Genomic DNA, 22,881 nt, shown 5'->3' on the forward strand with positions numbered 1-22,881 from the left:
GGGAGGGGCGTGCCCAGCAAGCACAAGCTGGGGGAGGCGAGCATCTTTAAAGTGCGCCCTCTCTTGTTGTTAGATAAAACTTACAAGGTATTGTTTTTTCACACACGTGACACGGTCGTCAAAAAGTGGCTTCCCTTTATCGGAGAAACCCGAGCTACTGTACTATTTCATTGTACATCATACAAAATCTTGTTATTGGTAAGCGAATATTAGGGGGATCTAATGGGAAATACTCTACCCCGGAGATTCTTTCCACCATATGGGAAATTAATAAGGGGCTGATGAGGGGTGGGTGCTTCGCCGTACTTTTGAATGGGGTTGTGGGGATGGGATGGGCTGGCCATGGGGGGATTTTTGGTTGGCATGGAAATAGGGGGGGGCGTATTAATAATATTAAATAAGCTTATGTAGATAGTCCCCCCCCCCCCCCTCCCCCCAGCGTTCTTCTGGTATTTATCCATATGTCCCTCGAAAGGCTATACGTTGTAGCTGCAATTGCCTCTCAAGTCAAGGGAGATATTCCAGTAGTTTACCACTCTGGCTAAACCAGAGTTTCCTGGGGTTGAAGTTTGATCTTGATTTGTACAGTTTCAGTTGGTGGCCCCTGTGCTGCATGGTTGACAAATCAAAGAAGTGTTCGGGTTCAAGGCCCCTGAGTATCTTAAAGGTCTCGATAAGATCTCCTCGAAGCCTCCTGCACTCCAGGGTGGTCAATTTCACAATATGTGTTCGTGTTTTTTTCCAGATAACATAGCATCTGCTGAACTAAGCTTCTGAACGGCGACAACTAAATTTTTCCATCTTATTTAAGTCACCAGCTCCCTTGAAACTGGTCTTGAGCCATGAAGCACTGGAAGGAGGCAGCCACTGTAATCTTAGCTGCCAGCATAAGACAAAATGGACGAGTTAAGATGCCGATAGCAGCGACATCCAAAATACAACCCAACCAAGAGAGTCCCAATGTCGCTCCATTTGACTATAAAGTACTAATGCTACAAAGGACCCATCGGAGCTCATTCTTTGCTGGTGCTCAGGTGTTTCCTGGTGGGGGTATCGACGAAGCAGATTTCTCCCCAAAGTGGATGGAACTGTTCGCTGAAGCCGGTATAAAAACACTTGCAGATTTTGGGCCGATGGTAAACATCAGTCAAAACAGCAGACCGCCGATGATCGCAGTGCACAGAGATTCACCCATACCCAGTGACATAGCATTCAGAATCTGCGCTATACGAGAAACATTTGAAGAATCTGGGGTACTTCTTGTAAAACCTTTCAGTCATCTTACTACTACTAAAGCACCCTCAGCAGTACAGTTTGGACAGCACAAGTTACTTGGAACCTCAGAGGCAGCAAACTTAAAAGTTAGCAAAGAGTGGCGACAGCGGGTGCATAAAAACGCCAGCGCCTTCTTAGACTTATGTCGTGAGTATAAGAGTCTTCCTGATGTATGGTCATTGGCGGAGTGGTCTAATTGGCTAACACCATCTGATTTACCCAAGAAGCGTTACGACACAATGTTCTATTTGTGTTGTATGGAGACTTTGCCCGCGGCTAACATGGATAACAAAGAGATAATTCAATCACAGGTACAGACATCAACTGTAATTTTTTGTAAAGCTTTTCAAGTTTTTTTCACAATGCCTTCTCAGAAAACCAACCCATTCCTCGTTAGCCATCCCAGAAAACCAACCCATACGGCGAACTGTATAATAAATCACTTTAGATAGCGCCCTCCCTCTTTTAAAGCATCCACCTTAAGTCTACATTAATTATCCCAGAGATTCTGTCCCCCGCTCTTCCCCTCATATACCGCGAACTGTGTACTAACAACTTTAGGTAGCGCCCTCCCCCTTTTGGCGTGTCCACCGTCATCCTACAGTAATAACCAATTCGGGGGATTATCACTTAAATATGACCAATATTTTCTCTCTAGTGGTTAACGCCGAGCCAATCTCTAACGCAGTTTGTTGAAGAGGAATACTTCCTACCACCACCCCAGGTTTACGAGCTTCAACGGCTATGTCGTTTCCAAACACTTTCGGAGTTATTCAGTTTTAGTCAACAGAGGGCGCTGTTAGGGTGTCTACAGTATCTCCCTGTGAGGATGAATTGCAACGACGGTGTAATTTCACTCTTACCAGGTTAGTATACCCCCGTTTTATGGTATACGATAAAACTGATTGACATTTTAACCCTTTAGAATACCATATAGGTCAGAAACAGTTTGTACCAAAATGCCCAAAGCAGCACAAAAACAGCTTTTGCCAAAATACCCAAGGCAGCAAGAAACAGCTTGTACCTACATGTATCTGCCCAAAGCGGTTGAAATGGCCAGAAAAACTGACCTACTTCCTCTTGACCAATAAGGTCAAAATAAAGATCTTGACCCGAGCTGAATTGACCTTGAGCTGACATTTTCCAATGCTTTCAACATGTCCAATGTCAAAATAGTATCATCTGGTCATGTTAGAAAAATTTCTGAAACAGTAAAACTTAAGTTTTTGACTCAGAAATGTGTAATTAAATGTGAAAACAAATGTGTAAAGCAATTAGTTTTGATATACGAGACTGAAATTGAATTTTGAGAACAGGGATGTTCACTACTCTTTGTGTGACTTTGATGACATATTCAGCTTAAAACTTTCACAGGTTTGTCATCAGGCGTTTATGTAATTGGTCATACAGAGTATGGATACTGGTTTATGACAGTTACATGTACCAATGTTGGCTGCATGCACAAGTACTATCTTTAACTAGTGTTTCATTTTACATATTGACAGGAGATTCAATGTATCCCAAGAAGCCAGTCTTTGAAAACATTCAAGGTGAGAACATTCCAGTACTAGATGAGTCGATACAAGACAACACTGACCAGAACTCCAGTCAGCTCAATCGTCAGACCTTTGCTTTAGGTACACGTAGTGTATCAACGTGCCGCTCTGTCTGTAGTATAACACATCCTAATGGTCACTGTTCACCATTACCGCTTGACGAATGTATTGATTCAATCAAATCAAAATTATAAAAATTAAAAAAATTGTTAGGATTTCAATAGACCGATCCATTAGGCTCCGTCCACGACGAGCAAGAACATGCGAGCCTCTCCAATACCTTCGCCAAGCATATGCACATGCATGTCAGACTTTATTTTGTCGGACCTATGTTGCGTTGTGATTGGTCAATACGGGAACGGGGCGGAGCTTATTGGATTGGTCTATTGGGTGTGAAGCTTCTACTTGTGAAATAAACCAATCATTAATAATAATAATCAATGTTTCTGATCAGTAGGCCTCAAACTGTATCCTGGATTTATCTGTTTCTATTCAATATGCTCCAGATTGTCTTTGTCTTTCTTCTGTAGAAGAATAAGAGTGTACTGATCAGAGCCTTGAGTTGTTTGAGTTGTTAAACACTGGTTATATTTAGAAACACCATAACTTAGATACTATTTTCATGTACAGGGTATTCCTGCAAACCTTACTACTGTAAATTGTATCTCCATCATGCAAAGTTTTAAATCCTTCTAGATACATGGTGTTGTTATACGGCAAACCTTGTGGGCATAACTACAAGTTTGTTTAAATTTAAATATCCATCATTTTCACTTTGTATAACGATTTTCTGGAGAAGTGCACATTTTAAATCCATATCATTATTACTATTATTATTAATAATTATTGTGTTAATGTGAACTGGACCGCTTGGCCACAACCTGCCACATATATTTAGCATGTATAAAGCAAATATTTGTTTTAAAGTTATATTTTATTATAATTTCAAATAAAACCTATACAAGAATCATATAAACCCCAAAAAAAAGTCTTCATTTGTGATCATTTGTTGATTTAGACACAGACTATTGGGTTCCTAGCCTCGGTTGTCAGTGCATTAAGTAGGGAAAAGTATTGACAAACAACTTCAAAACAGCATCACTTTGCTCTTAAAAATGATATGCAGGTGGCTCCCCTTCCCCAGTATGCATCGACTTCATCATGCTGATATAATAACAGTGGAAGCGCACAGCACTTTTTTAAAATGAAAAAAGTTTAAAGCGAATTTAAAAAACTTTGTGTGTCAATTACTTAAACCAATTTGATTCAGGTCTTGTGAGAAAATACATTTGGTCCAGTTAAAAATGTGAAACGCAAGTCAACAGTCTTAATCAGCCTGCCGTCTCTTCCTAACTTAGGATTAATCTCAGGTTTTAGGACGAGTTAAATCCCCTCTCCAAAGACGTCATGACGCAGTGAACCCATCTTAAGTTAGGATGGGTCACTCCAACTCGAGACGGGATGAATCCTAGCGTTTCCTAAGATCAGCGGCTGGCTATATATGCCGTGTGCACAGGATGGGCCAATAAGAAACAAGGTGATTATAACCGCAGACTTGGGGACATAATTACCATATTCATTTTCTAAATAATCTGCACATCACAAGGCGACAAGCAATTTAACAATAAAAGATACATTATCAGAGCTGATATTTTTTAATAGCTGTCACACAGAGACTTCTGCTTGACATGATTTATTTTCTAATCAAACATTTTCGGGGTACCAGTCAAGTATTTAGCTGGTAATCAAGGATTATTGACAAACAAGCTATTACAATCAATGTTTTATAAAAGACCTTATGCACATGACGTCGCCATGTAGAGATCAAACGGAGGCTGGTGATTAGCGATTTGATTGTTTCATTACCCGTAAGATGGCGGATGGATGACGTCAATGCATAAGGTCTATACCTGACCCAGAAGCCAAATCTGAATCAAGTGACTTACATGTACTACGGCTATGGCTGATGGCTCCAATGACAATATTGAAGCACGGGACTTTTCAGCAATAGCCACTGATGAAGCCATTAATTCGGTCAATGGCTTTTGACCAAATTAACACAAAACCAACAGGAGTATTCTAGAACAACAGGTGGCAGCAGACTAGCCAGATGCACCTATTGTTCTTAAACATGGCAAGTCTTTAAACTATTTCCCATCGCGTAAGCTACCCCTTTTTAAAACTAATGTTAGTCATTGTTTTCAATGATTCAACGAATTTAAAGTTGTCACCCATAAATGGATTTTTATTTCATTATTGTACAGTTTGTTCAGGGTTGTTGCATTTTAAAAAGCAATCCCATGAAAAGCATGAATCTGCAACGGGAAAAAAAAAACTGAAATCAAAAGACAAAGTAGTTTTATTACTTCAGAAATGACAACTAAATTTAGAGCCTTCACCAATTAACTAATCAAAACTAAGAACAGAACATGTAGATCGATTACTAATTGTTGGAATTGACTGAGCCACCTATGGCATCTTATGATGAGTATGTCAATCATTGTGCATCTTCAAAATATCTTGAGCAATGGTTCAAGCCAAAATGTGTTGACCTTGAAAAAAAATAATCCAGACTCATTTAAATGAAGAAGAAGAAAAAAAGAGAGCAAAAAACCACGGCCAAATTTCATAAAGCCTGCAAGCAAAAATTCTTGCTAAGCACAGAAAAATCTTGCTTAACAGAAACTGGTTACCAGCCAAAATTCCATAAGGTTGACATTATAGCAACTGGTGCCCCACTAATAGTATGCTGAACACAGAAATTCGCTTAGCAGTATGTTTTGCTTAATAGCTTTAAGAAATAGGGCCCAGGATAGATTGATATGATTATACATGATAGTATCTGCCTATTTTCAAATGCTAGTAAAGCAGCTTACATCTAACGCCTACTTGTGGTACGAGGTGGCACACAAATTTGTATAGACCGTATTGAATAAGTAACCCCTTTTTTGCTATGAAAGTCGCTATCTTGTAGGGCAAACCGTATGCACTGCCAAATGCGTACATCAAAGAAGCACCCAAAGAAGCACCCTGGGAAGCACCGGTTAAATTTCTACGGCACATGCACGCACACACATACGCACACGCACCATCTTGTAGGTCAGATATTTGAACGGTGACGTCATATTCAACAGGTCTATACCAACTTTCAAGTGTAAAGCAACAATTTTAGTTTTCACTGCATGGTTAGTTGGAATTGTAAAAAACCTTAGAAGTGTAAAATCCTAGTCTATTCTATGTTGCGAGGCTAAAACAAGGAGTGATTACGCGCCACGGTTCTGTAAGTCTTTGACTTTGTAGATGCGAACCAACCAATGTTCGGTAGTGTAGGCTTCTTCTAGAACATCTAATTCAAAATCTTTGTTGCCGATCTCTGCGTTGCGGACACGGTCGTATCCTGTTGGCTTGCCTGAAATACAAAACACAACACATCTGTAATTTTGGAAAGTTACTCATGCATTTATTCATTTTATGAGTTTAATTTAATAAACAAAAAAGATCTGCAGGAGAATTCAAAATTTAGGATGTTTGCTAAATGACGAAGTGAAATAAATGTTTGTGTTTGGATGACATGCCTAGTTGGTACGCAGCCCAAACTAAATAACGACATCCTGAGATTTTTTGTTACCTTTTGATATGAAGAATATGGTCACATCTCAAACACTTATCAGTTGTAATTTCTCTACAGTTCTGAGTTTTCAGTTGTAGCTACGATACACAGTTTAAATTTGATTCATATAACAGCCTTGCATGCCAGGGAATGGCCCGGGTGCAGAGTGTCATTTTCTATCAATTGTGGAATGTATCAGACAACATCTAAAATTCTTTGCATGCTGCAAGAACTAACTTAAGATATGACTGAAGTTTCTATAGCGAGGTTGAAAATCAGACCTTGTCATGGCACTGTGAAAGTGCTACAGGCCCGGAGTGTTACTCGCATTTGTGGGGTCTCCCAGGTGTTCCTGGTTTGATTGGCTAAATATTGCGCCACAGCATTTTGTAAACCATTCTATTGGCTTTTTTGAGGTATGTCGGACAGGATAGGAGTATACTGTTTGGTTTGGGTGTATTGACCCATTTCACCTGACGTCATCAACAACAAAAATCTTGAATGCGCCATACTGGTGGGCAATTTCACTGTGCGTTTTCATATATAACTCTATGCATAGAGTATGCTGTGCATTATGCAGTGAAGTGCGCGTTTTAGACGACGCGGCGTTAATACACATAAACCTAACTTGCCCACAAACATGGTGAGCGTGGCACCAGTCGCCGCGTGTGACGCGCGTGCAAGGGGTCAATACACACAAATTTACCCAAACTTTACAGTGTTACAGCATTGTGTCTGCCATATCTCAAAAAGGCTTATGGTACTATGTAAAGGAATAGGTCTTGTGCTTCAAGCTCCACAATACCTTACATCCAAATGCTTAATTTGGAAGCACCTTGAGTGTTACTAAGAGACTGATCTGAGCGCTATATAAGAAGCTACTATTACTTTGTGATGCATTTAGAAAAGAACTATGTAATGTACTTATTTGTACCTGGTTTGAAAGATTACATGATGATTCCCGGGGCTCTTCTACCTAAAGAAATAAACTTAGGACGTGCTGAACACTTAAAGGCAGTGGACACCATTGGTAATTGTCAAAGACCAGTCTTCTCACTTGGTTTATCTAAACATGCCAAACCTGTGGAAATTGGAGCTTGATTGGTCGTCGGAGTTGCGAGAAGTTGTGTGCTTTCAGATGCTTGATTTCGAGAACTCAAATTCTAAACTCGAGGTCTCAAAATCAAATTCCTGGAAAATTACCTCTTTCTCGAAAACTACATCACTTCAAAGGGAGCTGTTTCTCACAATGTTTTGTACTAGCAACCTCTTCACATTACTCATTACCAAGTAAGGTTCTAAGCTGATAATTATTTTTGAGTTATTACCAATAGTGGCCACTGCCTTTTAAGGAATTTCGAGATAGAGCCATACCCAAGTTATTTTTGACATTGTTGTAACCCTTTCCCAGTGTATGGAATTTGTTCCACTTTGGAATACAGTTTGATACAATACAATTATTTATTATAGAGTGAAACCTACCTGATTCTGTGTAGACTTTTCCAAAGCGATAGTAGCACATTTTATACATGAGGCAGTTGAGCAGTGTGGGTGAGCCTTCTCTATCGACACGGAACTCTCCTTGTGGTGTGTAGTAGTCAGTCTCTTTGATGTGACGTCCTGTGTCTGTGCTGCCACCAATACGCACCATCCATAGGAACTTGTTAATATCTGAAATACGGCAAACATATAGTCATTATTACAGGACACAATATCATGGCTTGAAATACCCACTGGACCACACGCTAACCTGTCGACTCCCAAAATGGCGAGCTTGACATGGTCACTGTGCGTGTCATGCGTGCAAGGGGTCAATATGTATGCACAATGCTATGTAGAAGCAGAACCAATGTCCTTTCTCTTAAAACTCAGCTCCTATAAACTAACGTGTGGCTAACAGTCTTTCTGTACTTACCATCTGAAGAGTAACCAGTCAGGCCACCAAATATAACCAGCACGTAGTTCACGTCAAGCTCTCTCATAATCTCATATGCTTTATCCTCTGTAGAGGCCATAGCCTGAAATACATCAACAAAATCAACAAAATTATTTATAAAATATTGAAAGGCCATGAAATGCCAGGAAAGCACAAATTCATTTTCTATAAAACAGAATGCTTATTGTGGAATATATCAGGCAACTTATTACAATTCTTTGCATGCTGCAAGAACCAAGTTAAGATATGACTGAAGTTTCTATAGCGAGGTTGAAAATCAGACCTTGTCATGGCACTGTGAAAGTGCTATAGGCCCGGAGTGTTACTCGCATTAAGTACGCAAAGAAACACAGAAACAAAGAAACCAAACAAACAAACACTTAATTTCCTTTTTCCAGCTGAGCAGACACTGTTACCATTGTGCCATACACATTTATTCAGAATGGGGTGTTCACCGTCTCTTACGTAACTATGCAAAAGCTTGTCCCGAATCATATGACATAGCAACTGTCTTGATAGTCTGAGGAATTCAAATTTAAGAGGTAACTTGTGATCAAGCACGTCATTGTACCGCTTATTTTTTAAATCTAACATGCAAATGGCTTAATGGCAGCTACAGCTACAACTGAGACTGTTGGGTATCAAATACCTCAACACTTGATGACGCCGAAACTTAGATGTAGCCATAGATGTAGCCACTAATTCAAACACAGCCCAACTTAAACAAAGAAAATTGCAAATTTACCTGTCCAACACGTGATATATGCGTATTGTTCCAAGTGTTGTTATCCACTAGGATGGTTCTATTCGCCATGGCCGTTATCTGATACCCATAATCCCACCATGACATCACTTTGGCGTCCTGCAATAAAAACATCAAATTCACATCAATATAATTCATGTGGTAGTACATGTACATGCTTTACTCTTCACGATATCTAAGAGAGGCTTGCGGTAACACCAAGTGAATAACCCTTTTTGAGTAGAGTTGATTCTGAAAAGAATCGGTGGTTAACTACTCACTGTTTCGATACTGAAAAAGAGATATTCACGTGGTGTTTACTTCATGTAACCCAGCTGAACGTATTTCATGAGGGAGATGGTTCCAAAGGTGTGGGGGCACGATCCCCAGCAGCAGAATGCACCTTTAGAACTGCTAAGAGATTACTGTCTGAACCAGTGATAGTTTCATTCTGACGAGTGGCACTACTTGACTTTTCTCTATAGGATTTTTTTTAACACTGCACCACAGTTACATCTGTGAATGGGTGTAGTTTACTTTAATGGACCCTTCCCATGAAATATGCTAATTACATTCACGCATGCGTACAGACCCTGTTGGTTGGCAAACGCCATAGAGTTGTGCACTAAGCAGACGTGCAATCACGTCTGCGCGACGCACCCATTACCCGTGTACAAAACACGCGATGTTCCCTCAATTTGCCAACCAAAACGTTAGTGCGCACGCGCTATGTGTAATTTACATATTTCATGGGAAGGGTCTATTGTCTGTGATACAAACGCAAGAATAACATCGAAACTGCTTTAATTGAGTGGTCACCTCTTCAGTGTTATGTCTGAGCCAGTAGTAAGCCTCACGGAAGTCATCAAAGATGATTCTGCCTCCGTCTCCAGCCCTGGCTGATAGGACGATGGATGGAGAGGAGTACGCTTCAGATGTTACCCAAGTACAATGAAAGGTGTAGGTGATTAAGAACATCGTCATCATGAGAACCACAGCAGTGGCAACCTGTAAAGAAAAACTAAGTAGGATAAGTTATGAATCCTAACCAAGGATTACATGCGAGGACCGGTCGCTAGCGACTGGTTTAAATTTATCCCTTCATAAATTAAAGACTACACGGCCACAGTTTTCAGAATGGGAAACAGGACTCTTCAGAGTTTTATTAATATTATTATTATTTTTTTTTTTTGGGGGGGGGAGTCGCCATTTGCAAAAGAAGCAATTACAGAATAAGTGTGTACATATCGATTTATCACAAAATAATGGTGCATAAAGAAGGCTATAGGTAATTTTTCTGATTTATTTGAGTGCAAACAAATTTGGAAAACCGAAAATAGGAAGAATATCACGCCGTTTTTGTTAACATTGTCATTTGAATTGACTTCCAGTTGGCTTATAAATTTTCTCTTCAGGCAGTGACTTAATAGAATAGGGAAACAATAAACTAGCCAGGTTACTCAGTGAGCATTTTGAATGGTTTTCTGGTTTTTAACTGGCAAGAATCCCACTTTGAATGAAATATATTGAATGTATGTCTGACCTCGTTCTTGATGGGGTAGTTGGATGCTTCTGCTTTCTTGGACTTCTTATCACTCTTGTTGATGTCTAGATTCTTGACGTAGGTGGTCAAGATGGAGGAGATGCCAATGCCTGACAGGATACACATGACTGGAGCTAGGACCAACATCAGACGTACCATCACACCCTACGCATCATCAATAGAGCGGATTAATATTCATATCAGGTTTACAGTTTATAGGATTTGAGGCATTGCATGGTGAGGTATCAATATTTATTTGGTTTGCGGTAAGACCATGTGTGTAACTACTTGCCAGGTAGAGTTTGTTCTTTAGAGAAATGTCTTTCATTATTCTACTACCACGGAGTAGATTTATCGGATGTTCGGGAGACTTCTCAGTTCTGAAAAGAACTGTCCTGCTTTTTAACTACTACCCAGGCGGAAGGTATAGAAAATTGGCCAGGACTACTACTTTAGCTTATAATAGGAATGGGGGATCATAATTAACTACACAACCGCGGAGTGAGTTCTAAAATTGGTCTGAACATTACGACTAGCTTGCTCTAGTAATCGTCAGGAGAGGTTAATAGTTGGTTTTAAAATTTTATCATTTCATTTAAAGCCATTGGACCCTTTCGGTAAACAGTATTGTCCAAGGCCCACACTTCGTGTATCACAACTTCTATATCAAATAACAAACCTGTGAAAAATTAGGCTCAATCGGAGTCAAGAGAAAATAACAGGAAAACTCACCCTTATATCCGCGCGTTTCGCCGTGTCATGACATGTGTTTAAAATAAATCCGTAATTCTCGCTATCGAGAATTGATACTGTTTTACTGTTTTCTCAAAAAGTAAAGCATTTCATGGAATAATATTTCAAGAGAAGTCTTTCACCACTACCTTCTGTAAACCCTGTAAGTTATTTGTAAATCTGTGAACTTTTATTTTTTTTTCTGTACCAAAAGGGTCCAATGGCTTTAAGATATTACATAATAAACAACAAGGGAAACTGATTGATTGGATAAATTTTAACTGATCTGGGGTTGAACAAAGAAACTACAGCAGAATTTGAACCAACGACTTAAGGAAACATGCTGGCGCTCTACAAACTTAGCTGTCTAGCCCTATGCTGGAGGTCTCCTTATTTTCTGAACATCTTTGTTAGGGGTGCCAGTCAGAGGTCATATATTACCTTTTTACAAAACAACATTACTTCAAAGCGAAATGTTTCTCAAGATGCTTTTAACTATTGAAAGCTGCTGTAGGCTTCTTACCAAAATGTTTTATTGCCATTTATGGTGAAGTGATTACCAAACGTATACATTGCCTTTAGGGACTCAAGTCCACACTCTGTTGATCAGGAACACCAGAGCTTGAGACCAGTGCGCTTAACCACTCGGCTAAGAAAAGCCATACTTTCATGCAAAGCTCCAATTCTGTTCTTTAAAAAGGCAATTTTTTTTCTACAATGTATTTTTTTAACCAACAGACATCATGAAGTCATTCTTACCGAGAAGTAGAGACTAGTAACTCCATACAGTATGATGAAGATGTTAGCGTCAGTCAGCTTAGAGAAGCAGTAGTACATACCAACTAATGAAAACAAGAAATACACATGGTTTATCACATGGATCATAACTGTAACGATAGTTAGTCTAGCGCCCTCTATCGATCAGGCTGAGATAGGGCACTTGCTTAATGGCCGCTAAATAAATACAACCCAGATCATTGTAAACAGAGAATAATCCGTCTTATATCATCGTCATCCTTACAAGTACCACTAGCTTTTACATGGTGTCAGAAAGGTAACGACCTGCTCTCCTGCTCTACACGTGAGATTTGCCATTTTGAACATCAAGGGAGCAAGCTATTTGTGTTTATAGTTCCTCATATAAAGCGCATTACTTGAAACCCATCTGTTTGTTAATCTGAATAGTCTGGTTGTAGCTCAAGAAACAAAGTATTAAGTGCTCTATACACGCTGTACATATGAAATAAGGCGTAGTGAAAAACCTAAAGGGCCATTGAAATGACAAGCTAAAAAGTCACTTACAAAGTTAAGGGCAAACCCTGGTGTAGATTTTTGTGTGTGTAAATACTATATCAAATCTACCTATAGTGATAAAACAATTTTTGTTTCTCAATAATTACAAATCATGTGTAATGTTTCACAAAATATAAATCTACAGTTGGCACTACGATTTCAAAGCAAAACCGTGACAAATTTGGTTTAAAATACTCACCAGGGAACATGAAAACATGCATCTGTAGATCAAAGTAGAATGAACTCCATGTAGTAGGCTGATGCTCAGAAACAGATGCAATGATTGGGATGTTATTCTTAGCATATGAAGGATCCAACAGGGAATAGAAACGACCAGTCCATGGTGAGATCTCTGCAGGAACAATGGCTCAGGAAAGTAACTTTGCAATACATGTATTCAAGATGGATTACTGGCTTGCTTTCAATCAAGCATCAAAATAGCTAAACAGTTCAATACTTCCATTCCTGTCTGTTAGGCTAAAACATTCTTAAAACCATCTCAGGTCCTTCATGAGTATGGTGACAGAACTATAATTTGATTTTTAAAGGTAACGTGTACCTTTGGTGTTTTGAAACGTTTGAATCCTATATAAATATAGATACATACAATAAAACTAACATGTGAAAATTCCATTAAAAAAAATTGTTGCATTTTTAAGATTTCGCCCGAAAATCTGGAGCGTATACATGTATGTCCACGCAGGAAGAATAACCATTTCAAATGACACAAATTTGAGATTGTAAATACAGTGATGCGATTTAGTTGCAAACATACATCGTTTAGAGATCTCAAGTGAAACAGGCTTAGGTGACATGCGGTAGGAATATTATAAATAACTACAAAATAAGGTAAAGTGACTTTAAATTGTGTAAAATAAAACAGAGCGATACAAAGAATTGGTTAAGAAAAACAAAATCCTTTATTTTTGTTAGAAGCTCTAAGACTCTAAAATCTCTGTGCAAAAGGATACTTCCTGTTGCCATGAGAACAGCCCCAACAGCTCCTACAGTCACACCAACAATCAGCATAACACTACGGAACAGGACATCAAAGTAATGCTGGCTGAGACGAGATCGTACATACTCCACGAAGGTCAGAATCTGACACAGTCCAAACACACCCAAAGCCTAAATACAAGAGGGAATAGATAACACATTGCACTACCTACACTTGGTAGCATTACAGCAATATATGGGATTTGAGGAATTGTATGGCGAGGTATCAATTTATATATTTGGTTTGCAAACCAAATATATTAATTGATACCTCACCATACAATTCTAAACCAAATATATAAATTGATATCTCGCCATACAATTCCTCAAATCCCATATATTGCTGTAATGCTACCAAGTATTACACCATGTGTTTGTTTGCGGTAACACTTTGTGTAATCTACCTACTGGGTAGATTTTGTTCTTTTAAGAACTTGTCTTGCCATGCATTATACTACTGCGGAGTTGATTTATCGGTATTCAGGAGACTTCTCTACTACCACGGAGTAAATTTTCTGAGACTTCTCTCAGGTCTGAAAAAGAACTGTCCCACTCAGTAACTACTACCAGAGTTGAAGGTAGGAAATCGGCCAGGACTACTTTCGTCTAGTGGATCGAAGGGATCTTAACTAACTGATATTAACTTCAGTACCACTGAGTGAGATCTTAGTTGGTCTCATTGTTTCGGCAAGCATGCTCTAGTCATCGTCATCGAACTTTGTCTCTCAAAAGAACATAATCTACCAAGCAAGTAGATATACACGTATGGTGTTACCTCAAACCAAATACATTATTACAGGGAGTTGACCAAGTATTTGAAACCATTCAGCTGCATGGGTTGTGTAAGGTGGCACAACTGCGCACAGAACCAACTTCGTACACATGTGTACTTTGTAGATGCTTTCACCAAACTACACATATGGCAGTCCGCTATATAATGTATCTGGTATTTCAAACCACAGTAAATGACACTGGATGATCACCCTTGTTCAACCCCAAATCACTGAGTTTACTTACAGCCATGTGTTCACTTGACTGCACAGGTTGAAAGCCCACAAATGATATCTGCATAGAGAGGATGGTCCCCAGGCAGTAGACAGTGTTGTAGACTACATAGATGCGATGGCTGAATCGACCGGTAACCATCAAGGCCAACACATGCATTGGGATCAGATTGATGAGGAACACGTATCCACCCCAGGACGAAACCTAAACAGGAAGAAAAACAAATTCCTCTTCAATATTCTCTTGATTAACCCTCTCCTTTGGGTATAAACTTCCAGCAAAATTACCCCACTTTGGAACAAATAATACGACAAATGAACAAAAAGAATTTACAGAAAGCAATTATTAAGGAAAAAGTTTATGTTTCAGTGCTTTCTTTGAAATAGACAGCGAAATTGAGGTGGGTATGGTGATGGGGAGGTTATGCCACTGTTCCACAGTCCTGGAGCGGTTAAAGAAAAGGATTTGTAGGCAGCAGATTGGAGAGATCTGCTGCTTGGTTTACTTTCAGCAAGATACTGAGAGAAGTGCAGCCCCAGTTTGACTGTGAAAAGTGAAACAAGATGCAAGGTATACTGGTGCACGTCCATTCAAGAATTTATTGTCATACGCCCAGTATTTTGAATTGAATGCTGTCATCATACAAATCTGACACTAATAAATGGAAGCCCGGTTCATACTTCCTGCGAATGCGAATTTTGACGTCACAAATTCGCAATGAATAGTTCACATGAGTTGAAATGTGCTGAACTCCTGCAAAAAGTTCACTGCGAAAAAATGTCCTGCGACTTCAACATTTGCTTCTCATTCGCATTCGCACTAAGTATGAGCCAGGCTTTACTCTATTGTTGTAGCATACTAACCATGTAGAAGTAGGCAAGAGCACAGAGAGCTGCCCAGAACATGGATCCTGTCTTGACGGATTTGATCCATAGAGTGTAAGTCAGAAGCATACAGAAGATGGCTATACCCTCATTGTCATAGGAACCAGCCACTGAACGGGAGATATAACCAGGCACGATGGAGATCATTGCTGCGGCTACTAATCCAGCTCCAGTGTCCTAACAAAATACAAACAACCACCATACTTAAGCCCTTAATAACAAGGTAATTCTATATCCAATTTGAGGCATTGCATCATAACAATAACAAAATAATAACCAGATTTGTATAGCGCCATTCCATCTAGATCATGGCGCTCAGCAACAACAACAATATAAGAAATAAAAACAAACATTTTAAATTCCAGACTATTGAAAAAGAACCTTGATACTTCGCCATGGCATGTGTGGTCTCCGGTTCCAGTGGCTTCGCAGCTGTCTAAGCGACACAGGCCTTGATGCAAGGCTACTTTTGAGATATGGCCCTCATCATAGAAATGTCTTGCCAAGCTAGAATGGTTACCAGCCAAAATACAGTGGGCCGTGCTCGAAGCCAGGTTTTCAGGCTTCGGGTCCAGCACCCTACCGTGTACTTTTCAAAATCACTGCTGAATCGATTGATCACCTATCAGCATAGCTTGTTTACAAGATCCGGACTAGTCTTGATCTAAATGAGTACAAATAGACTTGACCCAATATGTGATGTTACTGTATCTATTGATTACCTTAAGATGATATAGAAAGGTTTGCGGTAACACCATGTAATGATAATTTGTAAATGAGTTTGAAACCAACGGTTCTTTTAAGAACCACCCCAACTCATTTAGAGATTATCATTAACCTTTCTATAGACCACATGAACTTTGTTTACAATAAGTGTGACCTTGTACATTCTTTTAGTATCCTGGCAGGCAAGATACTACACTGGTCATATGGGAAACTTGACATTTTGTGTCATAATTTCCACATAAAACTAAGAGCTGGACAAGTTCTGAGATGTGACCCCTTTCATCATAGCAAAAGTTGATAAGAATTAGACAGTGCAATCTCCATAAAATATAAGATTTCATGTTTTCTTCCATTAGGCTGTGTACAAATCGAGCCTGCAGGAAGTCCAGGCTCAGTGGCACTTTTGTAAACATGTGATGTCACAGGTCACATCGTCTGTTCATATTTCCACCATGCAAAGTTTCAAATCCTACTTACCTTAAGTTGCTTAGCGAGATGGTAAGTCACTAAGGTAGTCAGTGATGAGAAGAGAGGAGCCAGGAACACACAGACATTCCTGACATCAATGGACAGATGCAGGAAGTTCATTGCATGGTAGATGACTGCAGAGGTCACCATTAAACCTGAACAGGAACAAACAGACAAAGACATTAAGCATGATGCTCCATATGAAATAGACCCTATCCACAACGGCAGTGCACATACAAACACACGCAACTCCTGTCCGCCATTTTGGATGTCAAAGAAGGCAAAGAAGGAACGGACTCCCACAAAACATGCAGAAAGGCAGAAATGGTAGACCCGCATTATTCAGATGTGCGTAAACACGTGTTCTTATTATTACTATCCATTGTTTGCAAAGGCATCCCAGCCTACAAACTTTGCTTTAATGGGCCATGCCTCCATAAAGTTTTCAGTCTTGTTAACTCCTATTGTTTGTTAATTTGTATGTTGTGTTTGTATGGAAATAAATGTTGATTGATTTGTTTTGATTTGATTGATCGTTTTGTAAGCGTTTTTGACACACAAAATGGCAGACAGCAGAGGCGCAGGCAAGTGTGCTGTGCATTTTGCAATGGGTCTGTTGTGCCATAGAATGATTCCAACAAGGCTCGATTACATTTACAAAGCTCTCAACATTTAAACCCAAACTCAAATAAACTTGTAAAAGGTATTGATGATAAACTGATACCTCAGGCACAATTAGCTTGCAATGGAATTGCAAGTAGTTTATGACGGATTTCTTGGCATTTGCGGCCGAGGCCCTGACAGGAATTGCCCGGGCATCGAGTTACTTTTAACTTGGACTTAAAACCTGTGTCCAGGTGTGTGTTTTGTGGGTCAGTATAATGCAGGATGGCCTAGTTTTAATGATGTTGAATGGTCAAACAGTAGGAGGGTTAACTGAGATTTTGAATTGTAATAATATGAATATACATGTATAGTTGACTCCAACCCTTCACTAGGCCAATCAAATGTTTCATACCTGGGTAGATGGTTCCCCCAATGATACGCCCAAGTGGGTACCATGCCCGATCATCAAACCAGTTGTGAAACTTGTAGAAACCTTCCTCCGCTAAGAATCTCGTTGTCCGATAGTTGAAGTAAGGATCAAACTCATGGATGACACTTTCAAAGCGCAGCACGGAGAAAAGACGGGTTGAGAAAGCTGCAGGCAAAAAGCATGTAACAGGTAAATGTTTAAAATGAGCACTTATCGTACAAATCAGGCACTTCTAGTTTGTATTGGAACTTTGCAAAGGGCACCGCAGCAAAAGCAAAAAGCACTACAGCATTTGCTGTGGGTGCCATGGGTTATTTTTCCTGGTGTAGTTTCGGCGACTATCACACTTAAACTCGCCTATTGTATGTGCAGTTTTCAGGATTCAGTTTGTGTTTCGTTAGATATATTAATCGTTTCACATGGTTGTCATGCTGTCCTGTCAGGGACATTGTGTATATCCCTGAGAAAGACACATAATTCATTTTAAAAGTTAACAAGACAATGATTTTTGTAGTCTTCGTGTTCAAAATATTGTGCTGCCAGTGGTGCACTAATGCCCGCATGGACGGTCTACAGATATTCCACATTGTAATGCTTTGCTTTAAAGGCAGTGGACACTATTGGTAATTACTCAAAATAGTTATCAATGGGGAGAGGTTGATGGTATAAAACATTGTGAGAAACAGCTCCCTCTGAAGTGACGTAGTTTTTGAGAAAGAAGTAATTTTCCACGAATTTGATTTTGAGACCTCAAGTTTAGAATTTGAGGTCTCGAAATCAAGCATCAGAAACTTCGTGTGACAAGGGTGTTTTTTCTTTCATTATTATCTCGCAAATTCAACAACCGATTGAGCTCAAATTTTCACAGGTTTGTTATTTTATGCATATGTTGAGATACATCAACTGTGAAGACTAGTCTTCGACAATTACCAATAGTGTCCACTGTCTTTAATTGACCATTTCGAGATTCATGTAATTGTATATTTTTATACAGGTTACTGTTTCACAACTTTTAAAACAATTTGTTTTTAACATTGAAAATATTTGTCTCTCCTTAACCACATATTTCTTAAATTTGTAATAGTGTGATTTTTTTCTAATTTTAATCTTTGTATATTTTCCTGTAATTTGACCTCCGGTCCCCATGGAAATAAACCAATAATGAATGAATGAATGTACTCACAAAGGATCATACAGAAAGTCAGTATGCAGAACTTGAGCAGGGTTTCTTGTTTCTCTAGGGACATACGACCCAGCCATGATGGAGCCTTGTAAGCTGTGGTGGACTTCATGGCTGCTTAACCTGCAAAACAAATACACAGCATTTACAACAGGGAAGCTCTCTTAAGCACTCAAGACAAATTTGCAAGTTCCAACTTAGGAAAAATAAAAAAAAATACCAGTTGATCGTCCCCGCTTTTTGTAAAAAAAGAAAAAAAAAAAAAAACTTTTTTAATCCATCTTTTCAAGAGGAATGGCCTAGGAGCTTTTCCCGAATCTAACTTGATGCTCTTGAACACTTGTAACTGTCTGTTTCATAAAACAACATTAGTGAATGCCTACCAGCAAATCTTTTTAGTGTTATCCGACCCTGTTAGTGTTAGTGTTAGTGTTAATGCTTAACACAGGTCCTCATGCAACTAATACATGTAGGTATAAATAAGTTTGCGGTTGATTCAAACTGAAGAATTGGTGGCCTGTTTGATTTGAAATACTTAGCGGCCATCTTGAAAAAAAAATAGTAAATAGTGAATAGTAAGGCCCTCATCCTCCTCTTTTTTGAAAAATCTGGACGATCAACTGGTATTTTTTGTTATTTGGCCTTACATAAAAATGTATAAGTGATAGGATGTAGTCCCGACTCCCATGGCAACCTCACCACTAACCCTCTCAGTGACGAAGTCAAGCAAAATACAAATCAAAGCGAAATTAAGTTGCACAGGAATTTCAAAGAAACAGTGTAAACAAAAAAGTATAATTTTGAAAGATAATTTTTTTTTTAAATGCAACTGTTATTTTCACTTTAAACTGAATCTGAATGTTATGTGAAATAAATACCTATAAAACAGTCCTAATATACTCAAATGAGATAATCCTGTTGGTAAACAAGAGTGAAGAAGTTGTGGCAGGATGCAGCCAGTTTACCATGTTTAATGAAACTGAAACAGTACAAATCAAGATCAAGCCTCAACAGGAAGTTCTAGTCAATTTTATTGGTTTGTTTTGACTTTTGAAATGTACTCTCAAACTCAAGAAGAGAGGCAATTGCAGCTACAAAGAAAGTGTGTACACTTTCAAGGGACATGTGGACAAATTCCTTAAGAATGTCGGGGGGGGGGGGGGGCTTTAATATAGTGTAGGACTGTACTCTGTAGTGAAGTACCTATAACCTCAATGAGAATGAGATATCCCTTTTTGTAAAAATGAGTGAAAAAGTGGTGGCGCCATACGAAAAGTTATCCACCAGGACCACCGTCTCCTCCCATGATGTGTGATGGCATCGGTGGGTTTAATAAATTCAAGTAAGTTCACCCAGCCAGATGAAAATCAAGACAAGGTTGAGATCAATCCCAATGATAAAATAAAACTTAACAGACTAGCACTGTCCAACAATCTAAAACTAATTTACTGAATTATACTTACTACATCCATGAAATCATGGAAGTAGAAATCTGCAATGGATGCTTGACTGAACTCTAGTGACACCTACCTCCATGCACCAGCTATGTAAAAGTGGCCGGAAAGACCGAAATGTGGGATGGGTAGGGGAAGAGAGAAAACAGGTCGGGTTGTCTTTTTAATATAATGCACTGCGGGTCTGCACTGCCACTGTGTCAGCCGAAAAGAAATGCGAAGAAATTTGTTCTACAAACACGACAAATTCATTATGAAATATTATCTTTTATTAAACTAAAAATACACTAAAATGAGTATTTGACAAGCACTGCAATATCTGACAGAAATACTTACCTACTGTTCCTAAATTGTAGAATTTCTAAACAAGTTGAATCAATCCACCTGTTGTGTGACACGCCGCTATTTTGTGTAAACGTGGACGATCCACAGACAGCCGCCGGTACCCGCTATTTGTGCCTACAAGCAGGAACCAGCTAAAACATTTATCAACCAGAGGGCGCTATTTAAAATCCCAGGAATAAAATAATTATGTTTTTATTGAATATTGATGATTGGCGATCAGAAGCTGATGTTCCTCAATATCAATGGCAAAATCTTACTAAAACATGCAAAAAAATAACCAAAACAGAAAAATGAATGTTACATAGTTCAAAAACCTTCACAACTATTATATGAGAGCAAAGTATGAACCACTAATTTATACGCCTTTTCTTGGGCAGCCGCAGGGCCCAGGGCTGGGGAAGGGTATATAGGAGAGGAGGGGGGGGGGGGGGGGGGGGGGGGAGGGGGGGGGGGGAGGGGGAGGGGGGAGGGGGAGGGGGAGGGGAGCTTGATGGAAGAGTAGGCATATTTATTAATATTATTGTATAAAGTTTCTGAGTAAATAATTGTTTTTTTTATTTACAAGTGACCCTATCTCAAGTTATAAATTTCTAACAGTTTGACATTGAAATGGCCTCCCCATATTGTAGAGGAGAGTGCAGCCCGAGACGGATAACGGACCCTTCCAACACTGAAACCTCTTTGCGCTCATAGGGTAGGGCAAGGTTTTATCAGACATCAGGCCTACTCAGCATGGGATTTGAACTCACAACCTTTGCCGTTCCATACTTACCAACTCGACCACTAAAATTGGCCGCCAGCTTTTAGTAAAGGAGCATCCTGAAAACTTTACATTCTGAAAGCTAGAGGCCCTCGTTTAACACTTATTAAAAAAAGTCTTTTGTCAAAAAAAATGTGAATCTCCCAAATATCACTTGTAGACGACTATTGGAAGGGTCCATAGTGTAATTTTGAATGCTGCACTCCTCAGTAGTGGTTGGTACCCTCTGTCAGACGGTCAGCTTGCAACAGACCTTTATCGTGGTGCAGCTATCTTGAATTTCTCCCATTTATATCAATGTTACCAAACCAAGGCTGGAAGAACATCTCTATTTGCAAAACGATTATATTACCATTCCTTATTGTTATTCGATACGAGGTACATGACCAAGGTGGAGGCAGCATTGACCACTAAAATTGCCCGCCAGCTTTTAGTAAAGGAGCATCCTGAGAACTTTACATTCTGACAGCTAGGCCCTCATTATTACACTTAATCAATAAAAGTTTATGTCAAAAATTTTTAAATTTTTCAAATATCACTTGCAGACGATTATTGGAAAATGTCCATGGTGTCAATTTGAATGCTGCCCTCCTCAATACAACTAGTGTTTGGTACCCACTGTCAGCTCGCAAAGGACCTTTATACCAAACTGAGGCTGGAAGAACAAAATAGCCTGGTCCCTATTTGCAAAACGATTATTAGCATTCATTATTGTTATTCGAAACTAGATGGAGGCAGAATGATAAAGGACTAAATATATGACTTAAAGGAAGAATTGTGACAGTTCAATAAGAAGGCACTGTATTTCAACTGAAACTTTCATCTTTCTTGATAATTGTGCCAAAAAATCAATATTTCGCTGACAAAATAACAAACAATGACCAAATCTTCAAGTATAAAGACCACCTTTAGGCTTTATATATATCATTTAATAAGACATTTCAAAGAGTACCAAATTACTTTCCCCTGCATTCTGTTTGACTAATGAACTACTTTAGGTAAATTAAGAAATGAGAACCACACACTTTTAAAAAGGATTGCCCTAACCACATTTTAAAGGCAGTGGAAACTATTGGTAATTACTCAAAATAATTATCAGCATAAAACCTTACTTGGTATCGAGTAATGGGGAGAGGTTGGTAGTATAAAACACTGTGAGAAACGAGAAAGAAGTAATTTTCCACGAATTTGATTTCGAGACCTCAGACTTAGAATTTGAGGTCTCGAAATCAAGCATCTGAAAGCACACAACTTCGTGTGACAAGGGTTTTTTTCTTTCATTATTATCTCGCAACTTCGACGATCAATTGAGCTCAAATTTTCACAGGTTTGTTATTTCA

The 22,881-nt window shown here is 39.1% G+C and overlaps 2 protein-coding genes across 3 annotated transcripts; one reads left to right on the plus strand and one right to left on the minus strand.

Annotated features, from left to right (window-relative positions):
- Positions 1–81: 81 nt before the first annotated feature.
- LOC117300573 (nucleoside diphosphate-linked moiety X motif 19-like) lies at positions 82–5,248 on the plus strand. Of its 2 annotated transcripts, none has more exons than XM_033784230.1 (4): positions 82–198; positions 746–1,586; positions 1,934–2,141; positions 2,781–5,248. In XM_033784230.1, the coding sequence occupies exons 2-4, from the start codon at positions 843–845 to the stop codon at positions 3,023–3,025; spliced, it is 1,197 nt and encodes a 398-aa protein (XP_033640121.1). In that variant the 5' UTR covers positions 82–198; positions 746–842; the 3' UTR covers positions 3,026–5,248. The 2 variants fall into 2 exon arrangements, with proteins under 2 accessions (XP_033640121.1, XP_033640122.1); XM_033784231.1 differs by having other exon boundaries at positions 812–1,586.
- A 248-nt stretch (positions 5,249–5,496) lies between these two features.
- LOC117300575 (dolichyl-diphosphooligosaccharide--protein glycosyltransferase subunit STT3A) lies at positions 5,497–20,876 on the minus strand. Its single transcript, XM_033784232.1, has 15 exons — positions 20,773–20,876; positions 18,986–19,105; positions 17,785–17,967; positions 16,776–16,921; positions 15,552–15,749; positions 14,701–14,892; positions 13,659–13,815; positions 12,887–13,039; positions 12,154–12,236; positions 10,663–10,827; positions 9,939–10,127; positions 9,123–9,239; positions 8,357–8,459; positions 7,924–8,112; positions 5,497–6,240 (listed from the first exon to the last, which is right to left on the minus strand). The coding sequence occupies exons 2-15, from the start codon at positions 19,092–19,094 to the stop codon at positions 6,095–6,097; spliced, it is 2,130 nt and encodes a 709-aa protein (XP_033640123.1). The 5' UTR covers positions 19,095–19,105; positions 20,773–20,876; the 3' UTR covers positions 5,497–6,094.
- Positions 20,877–22,881: the final 2,005 nt, after the last annotated feature.

Source organism: Asterias rubens, chromosome 16, assembly GCF_902459465.1.
Source record: "Asterias rubens chromosome 16, eAstRub1.3, whole genome shotgun sequence".
Classification (NCBI taxonomy): domain Eukaryota; kingdom Metazoa; phylum Echinodermata; class Asteroidea; order Forcipulatida; family Asteriidae; genus Asterias; species Asterias rubens.

Excerpts from the sequence above, each read along its gene's own strand:
- LOC117300573 (XM_033784230.1), top strand. The coding sequence starts at position 843 with ATGAAGCACTGGAAGGAGGCAGCCACTGTAATCTTAGCTGCCAGCATA. Across the intron at positions 1,587-1,933 it reads AAGAGATAATTCAATCACAG|TGGTTAACGCCGAGCCAATC; the intron begins GTACAGACATCA and ends TTTTCTCTCTAG. Across the intron at positions 2,142-2,780 it reads TGTAATTTCACTCTTACCAG|GAGATTCAATGTATCCCAAG; the intron begins GTTAGTATACCC and ends ACATATTGACAG.
- LOC117300575 (XM_033784232.1), bottom strand. The coding sequence starts at position 19,094 with ATGAAGTCCACCACAGCTTACAAGGCTCCATCATGGCTGGGTCGTATG. Across the intron at positions 13,816-14,700 it reads AGTCAAGTGAACACATGGCT|GCTTTGGGTGTGTTTGGACT; the intron begins GTAAGTAAACTC and ends TCTTGTATTTAG. Across the intron at positions 12,237-12,886 it reads GCATGTTTTCATGTTCCCTG|TTGGTATGTACTACTGCTTC; the intron begins GTGAGTATTTTA and ends TGTTTTCATTAG.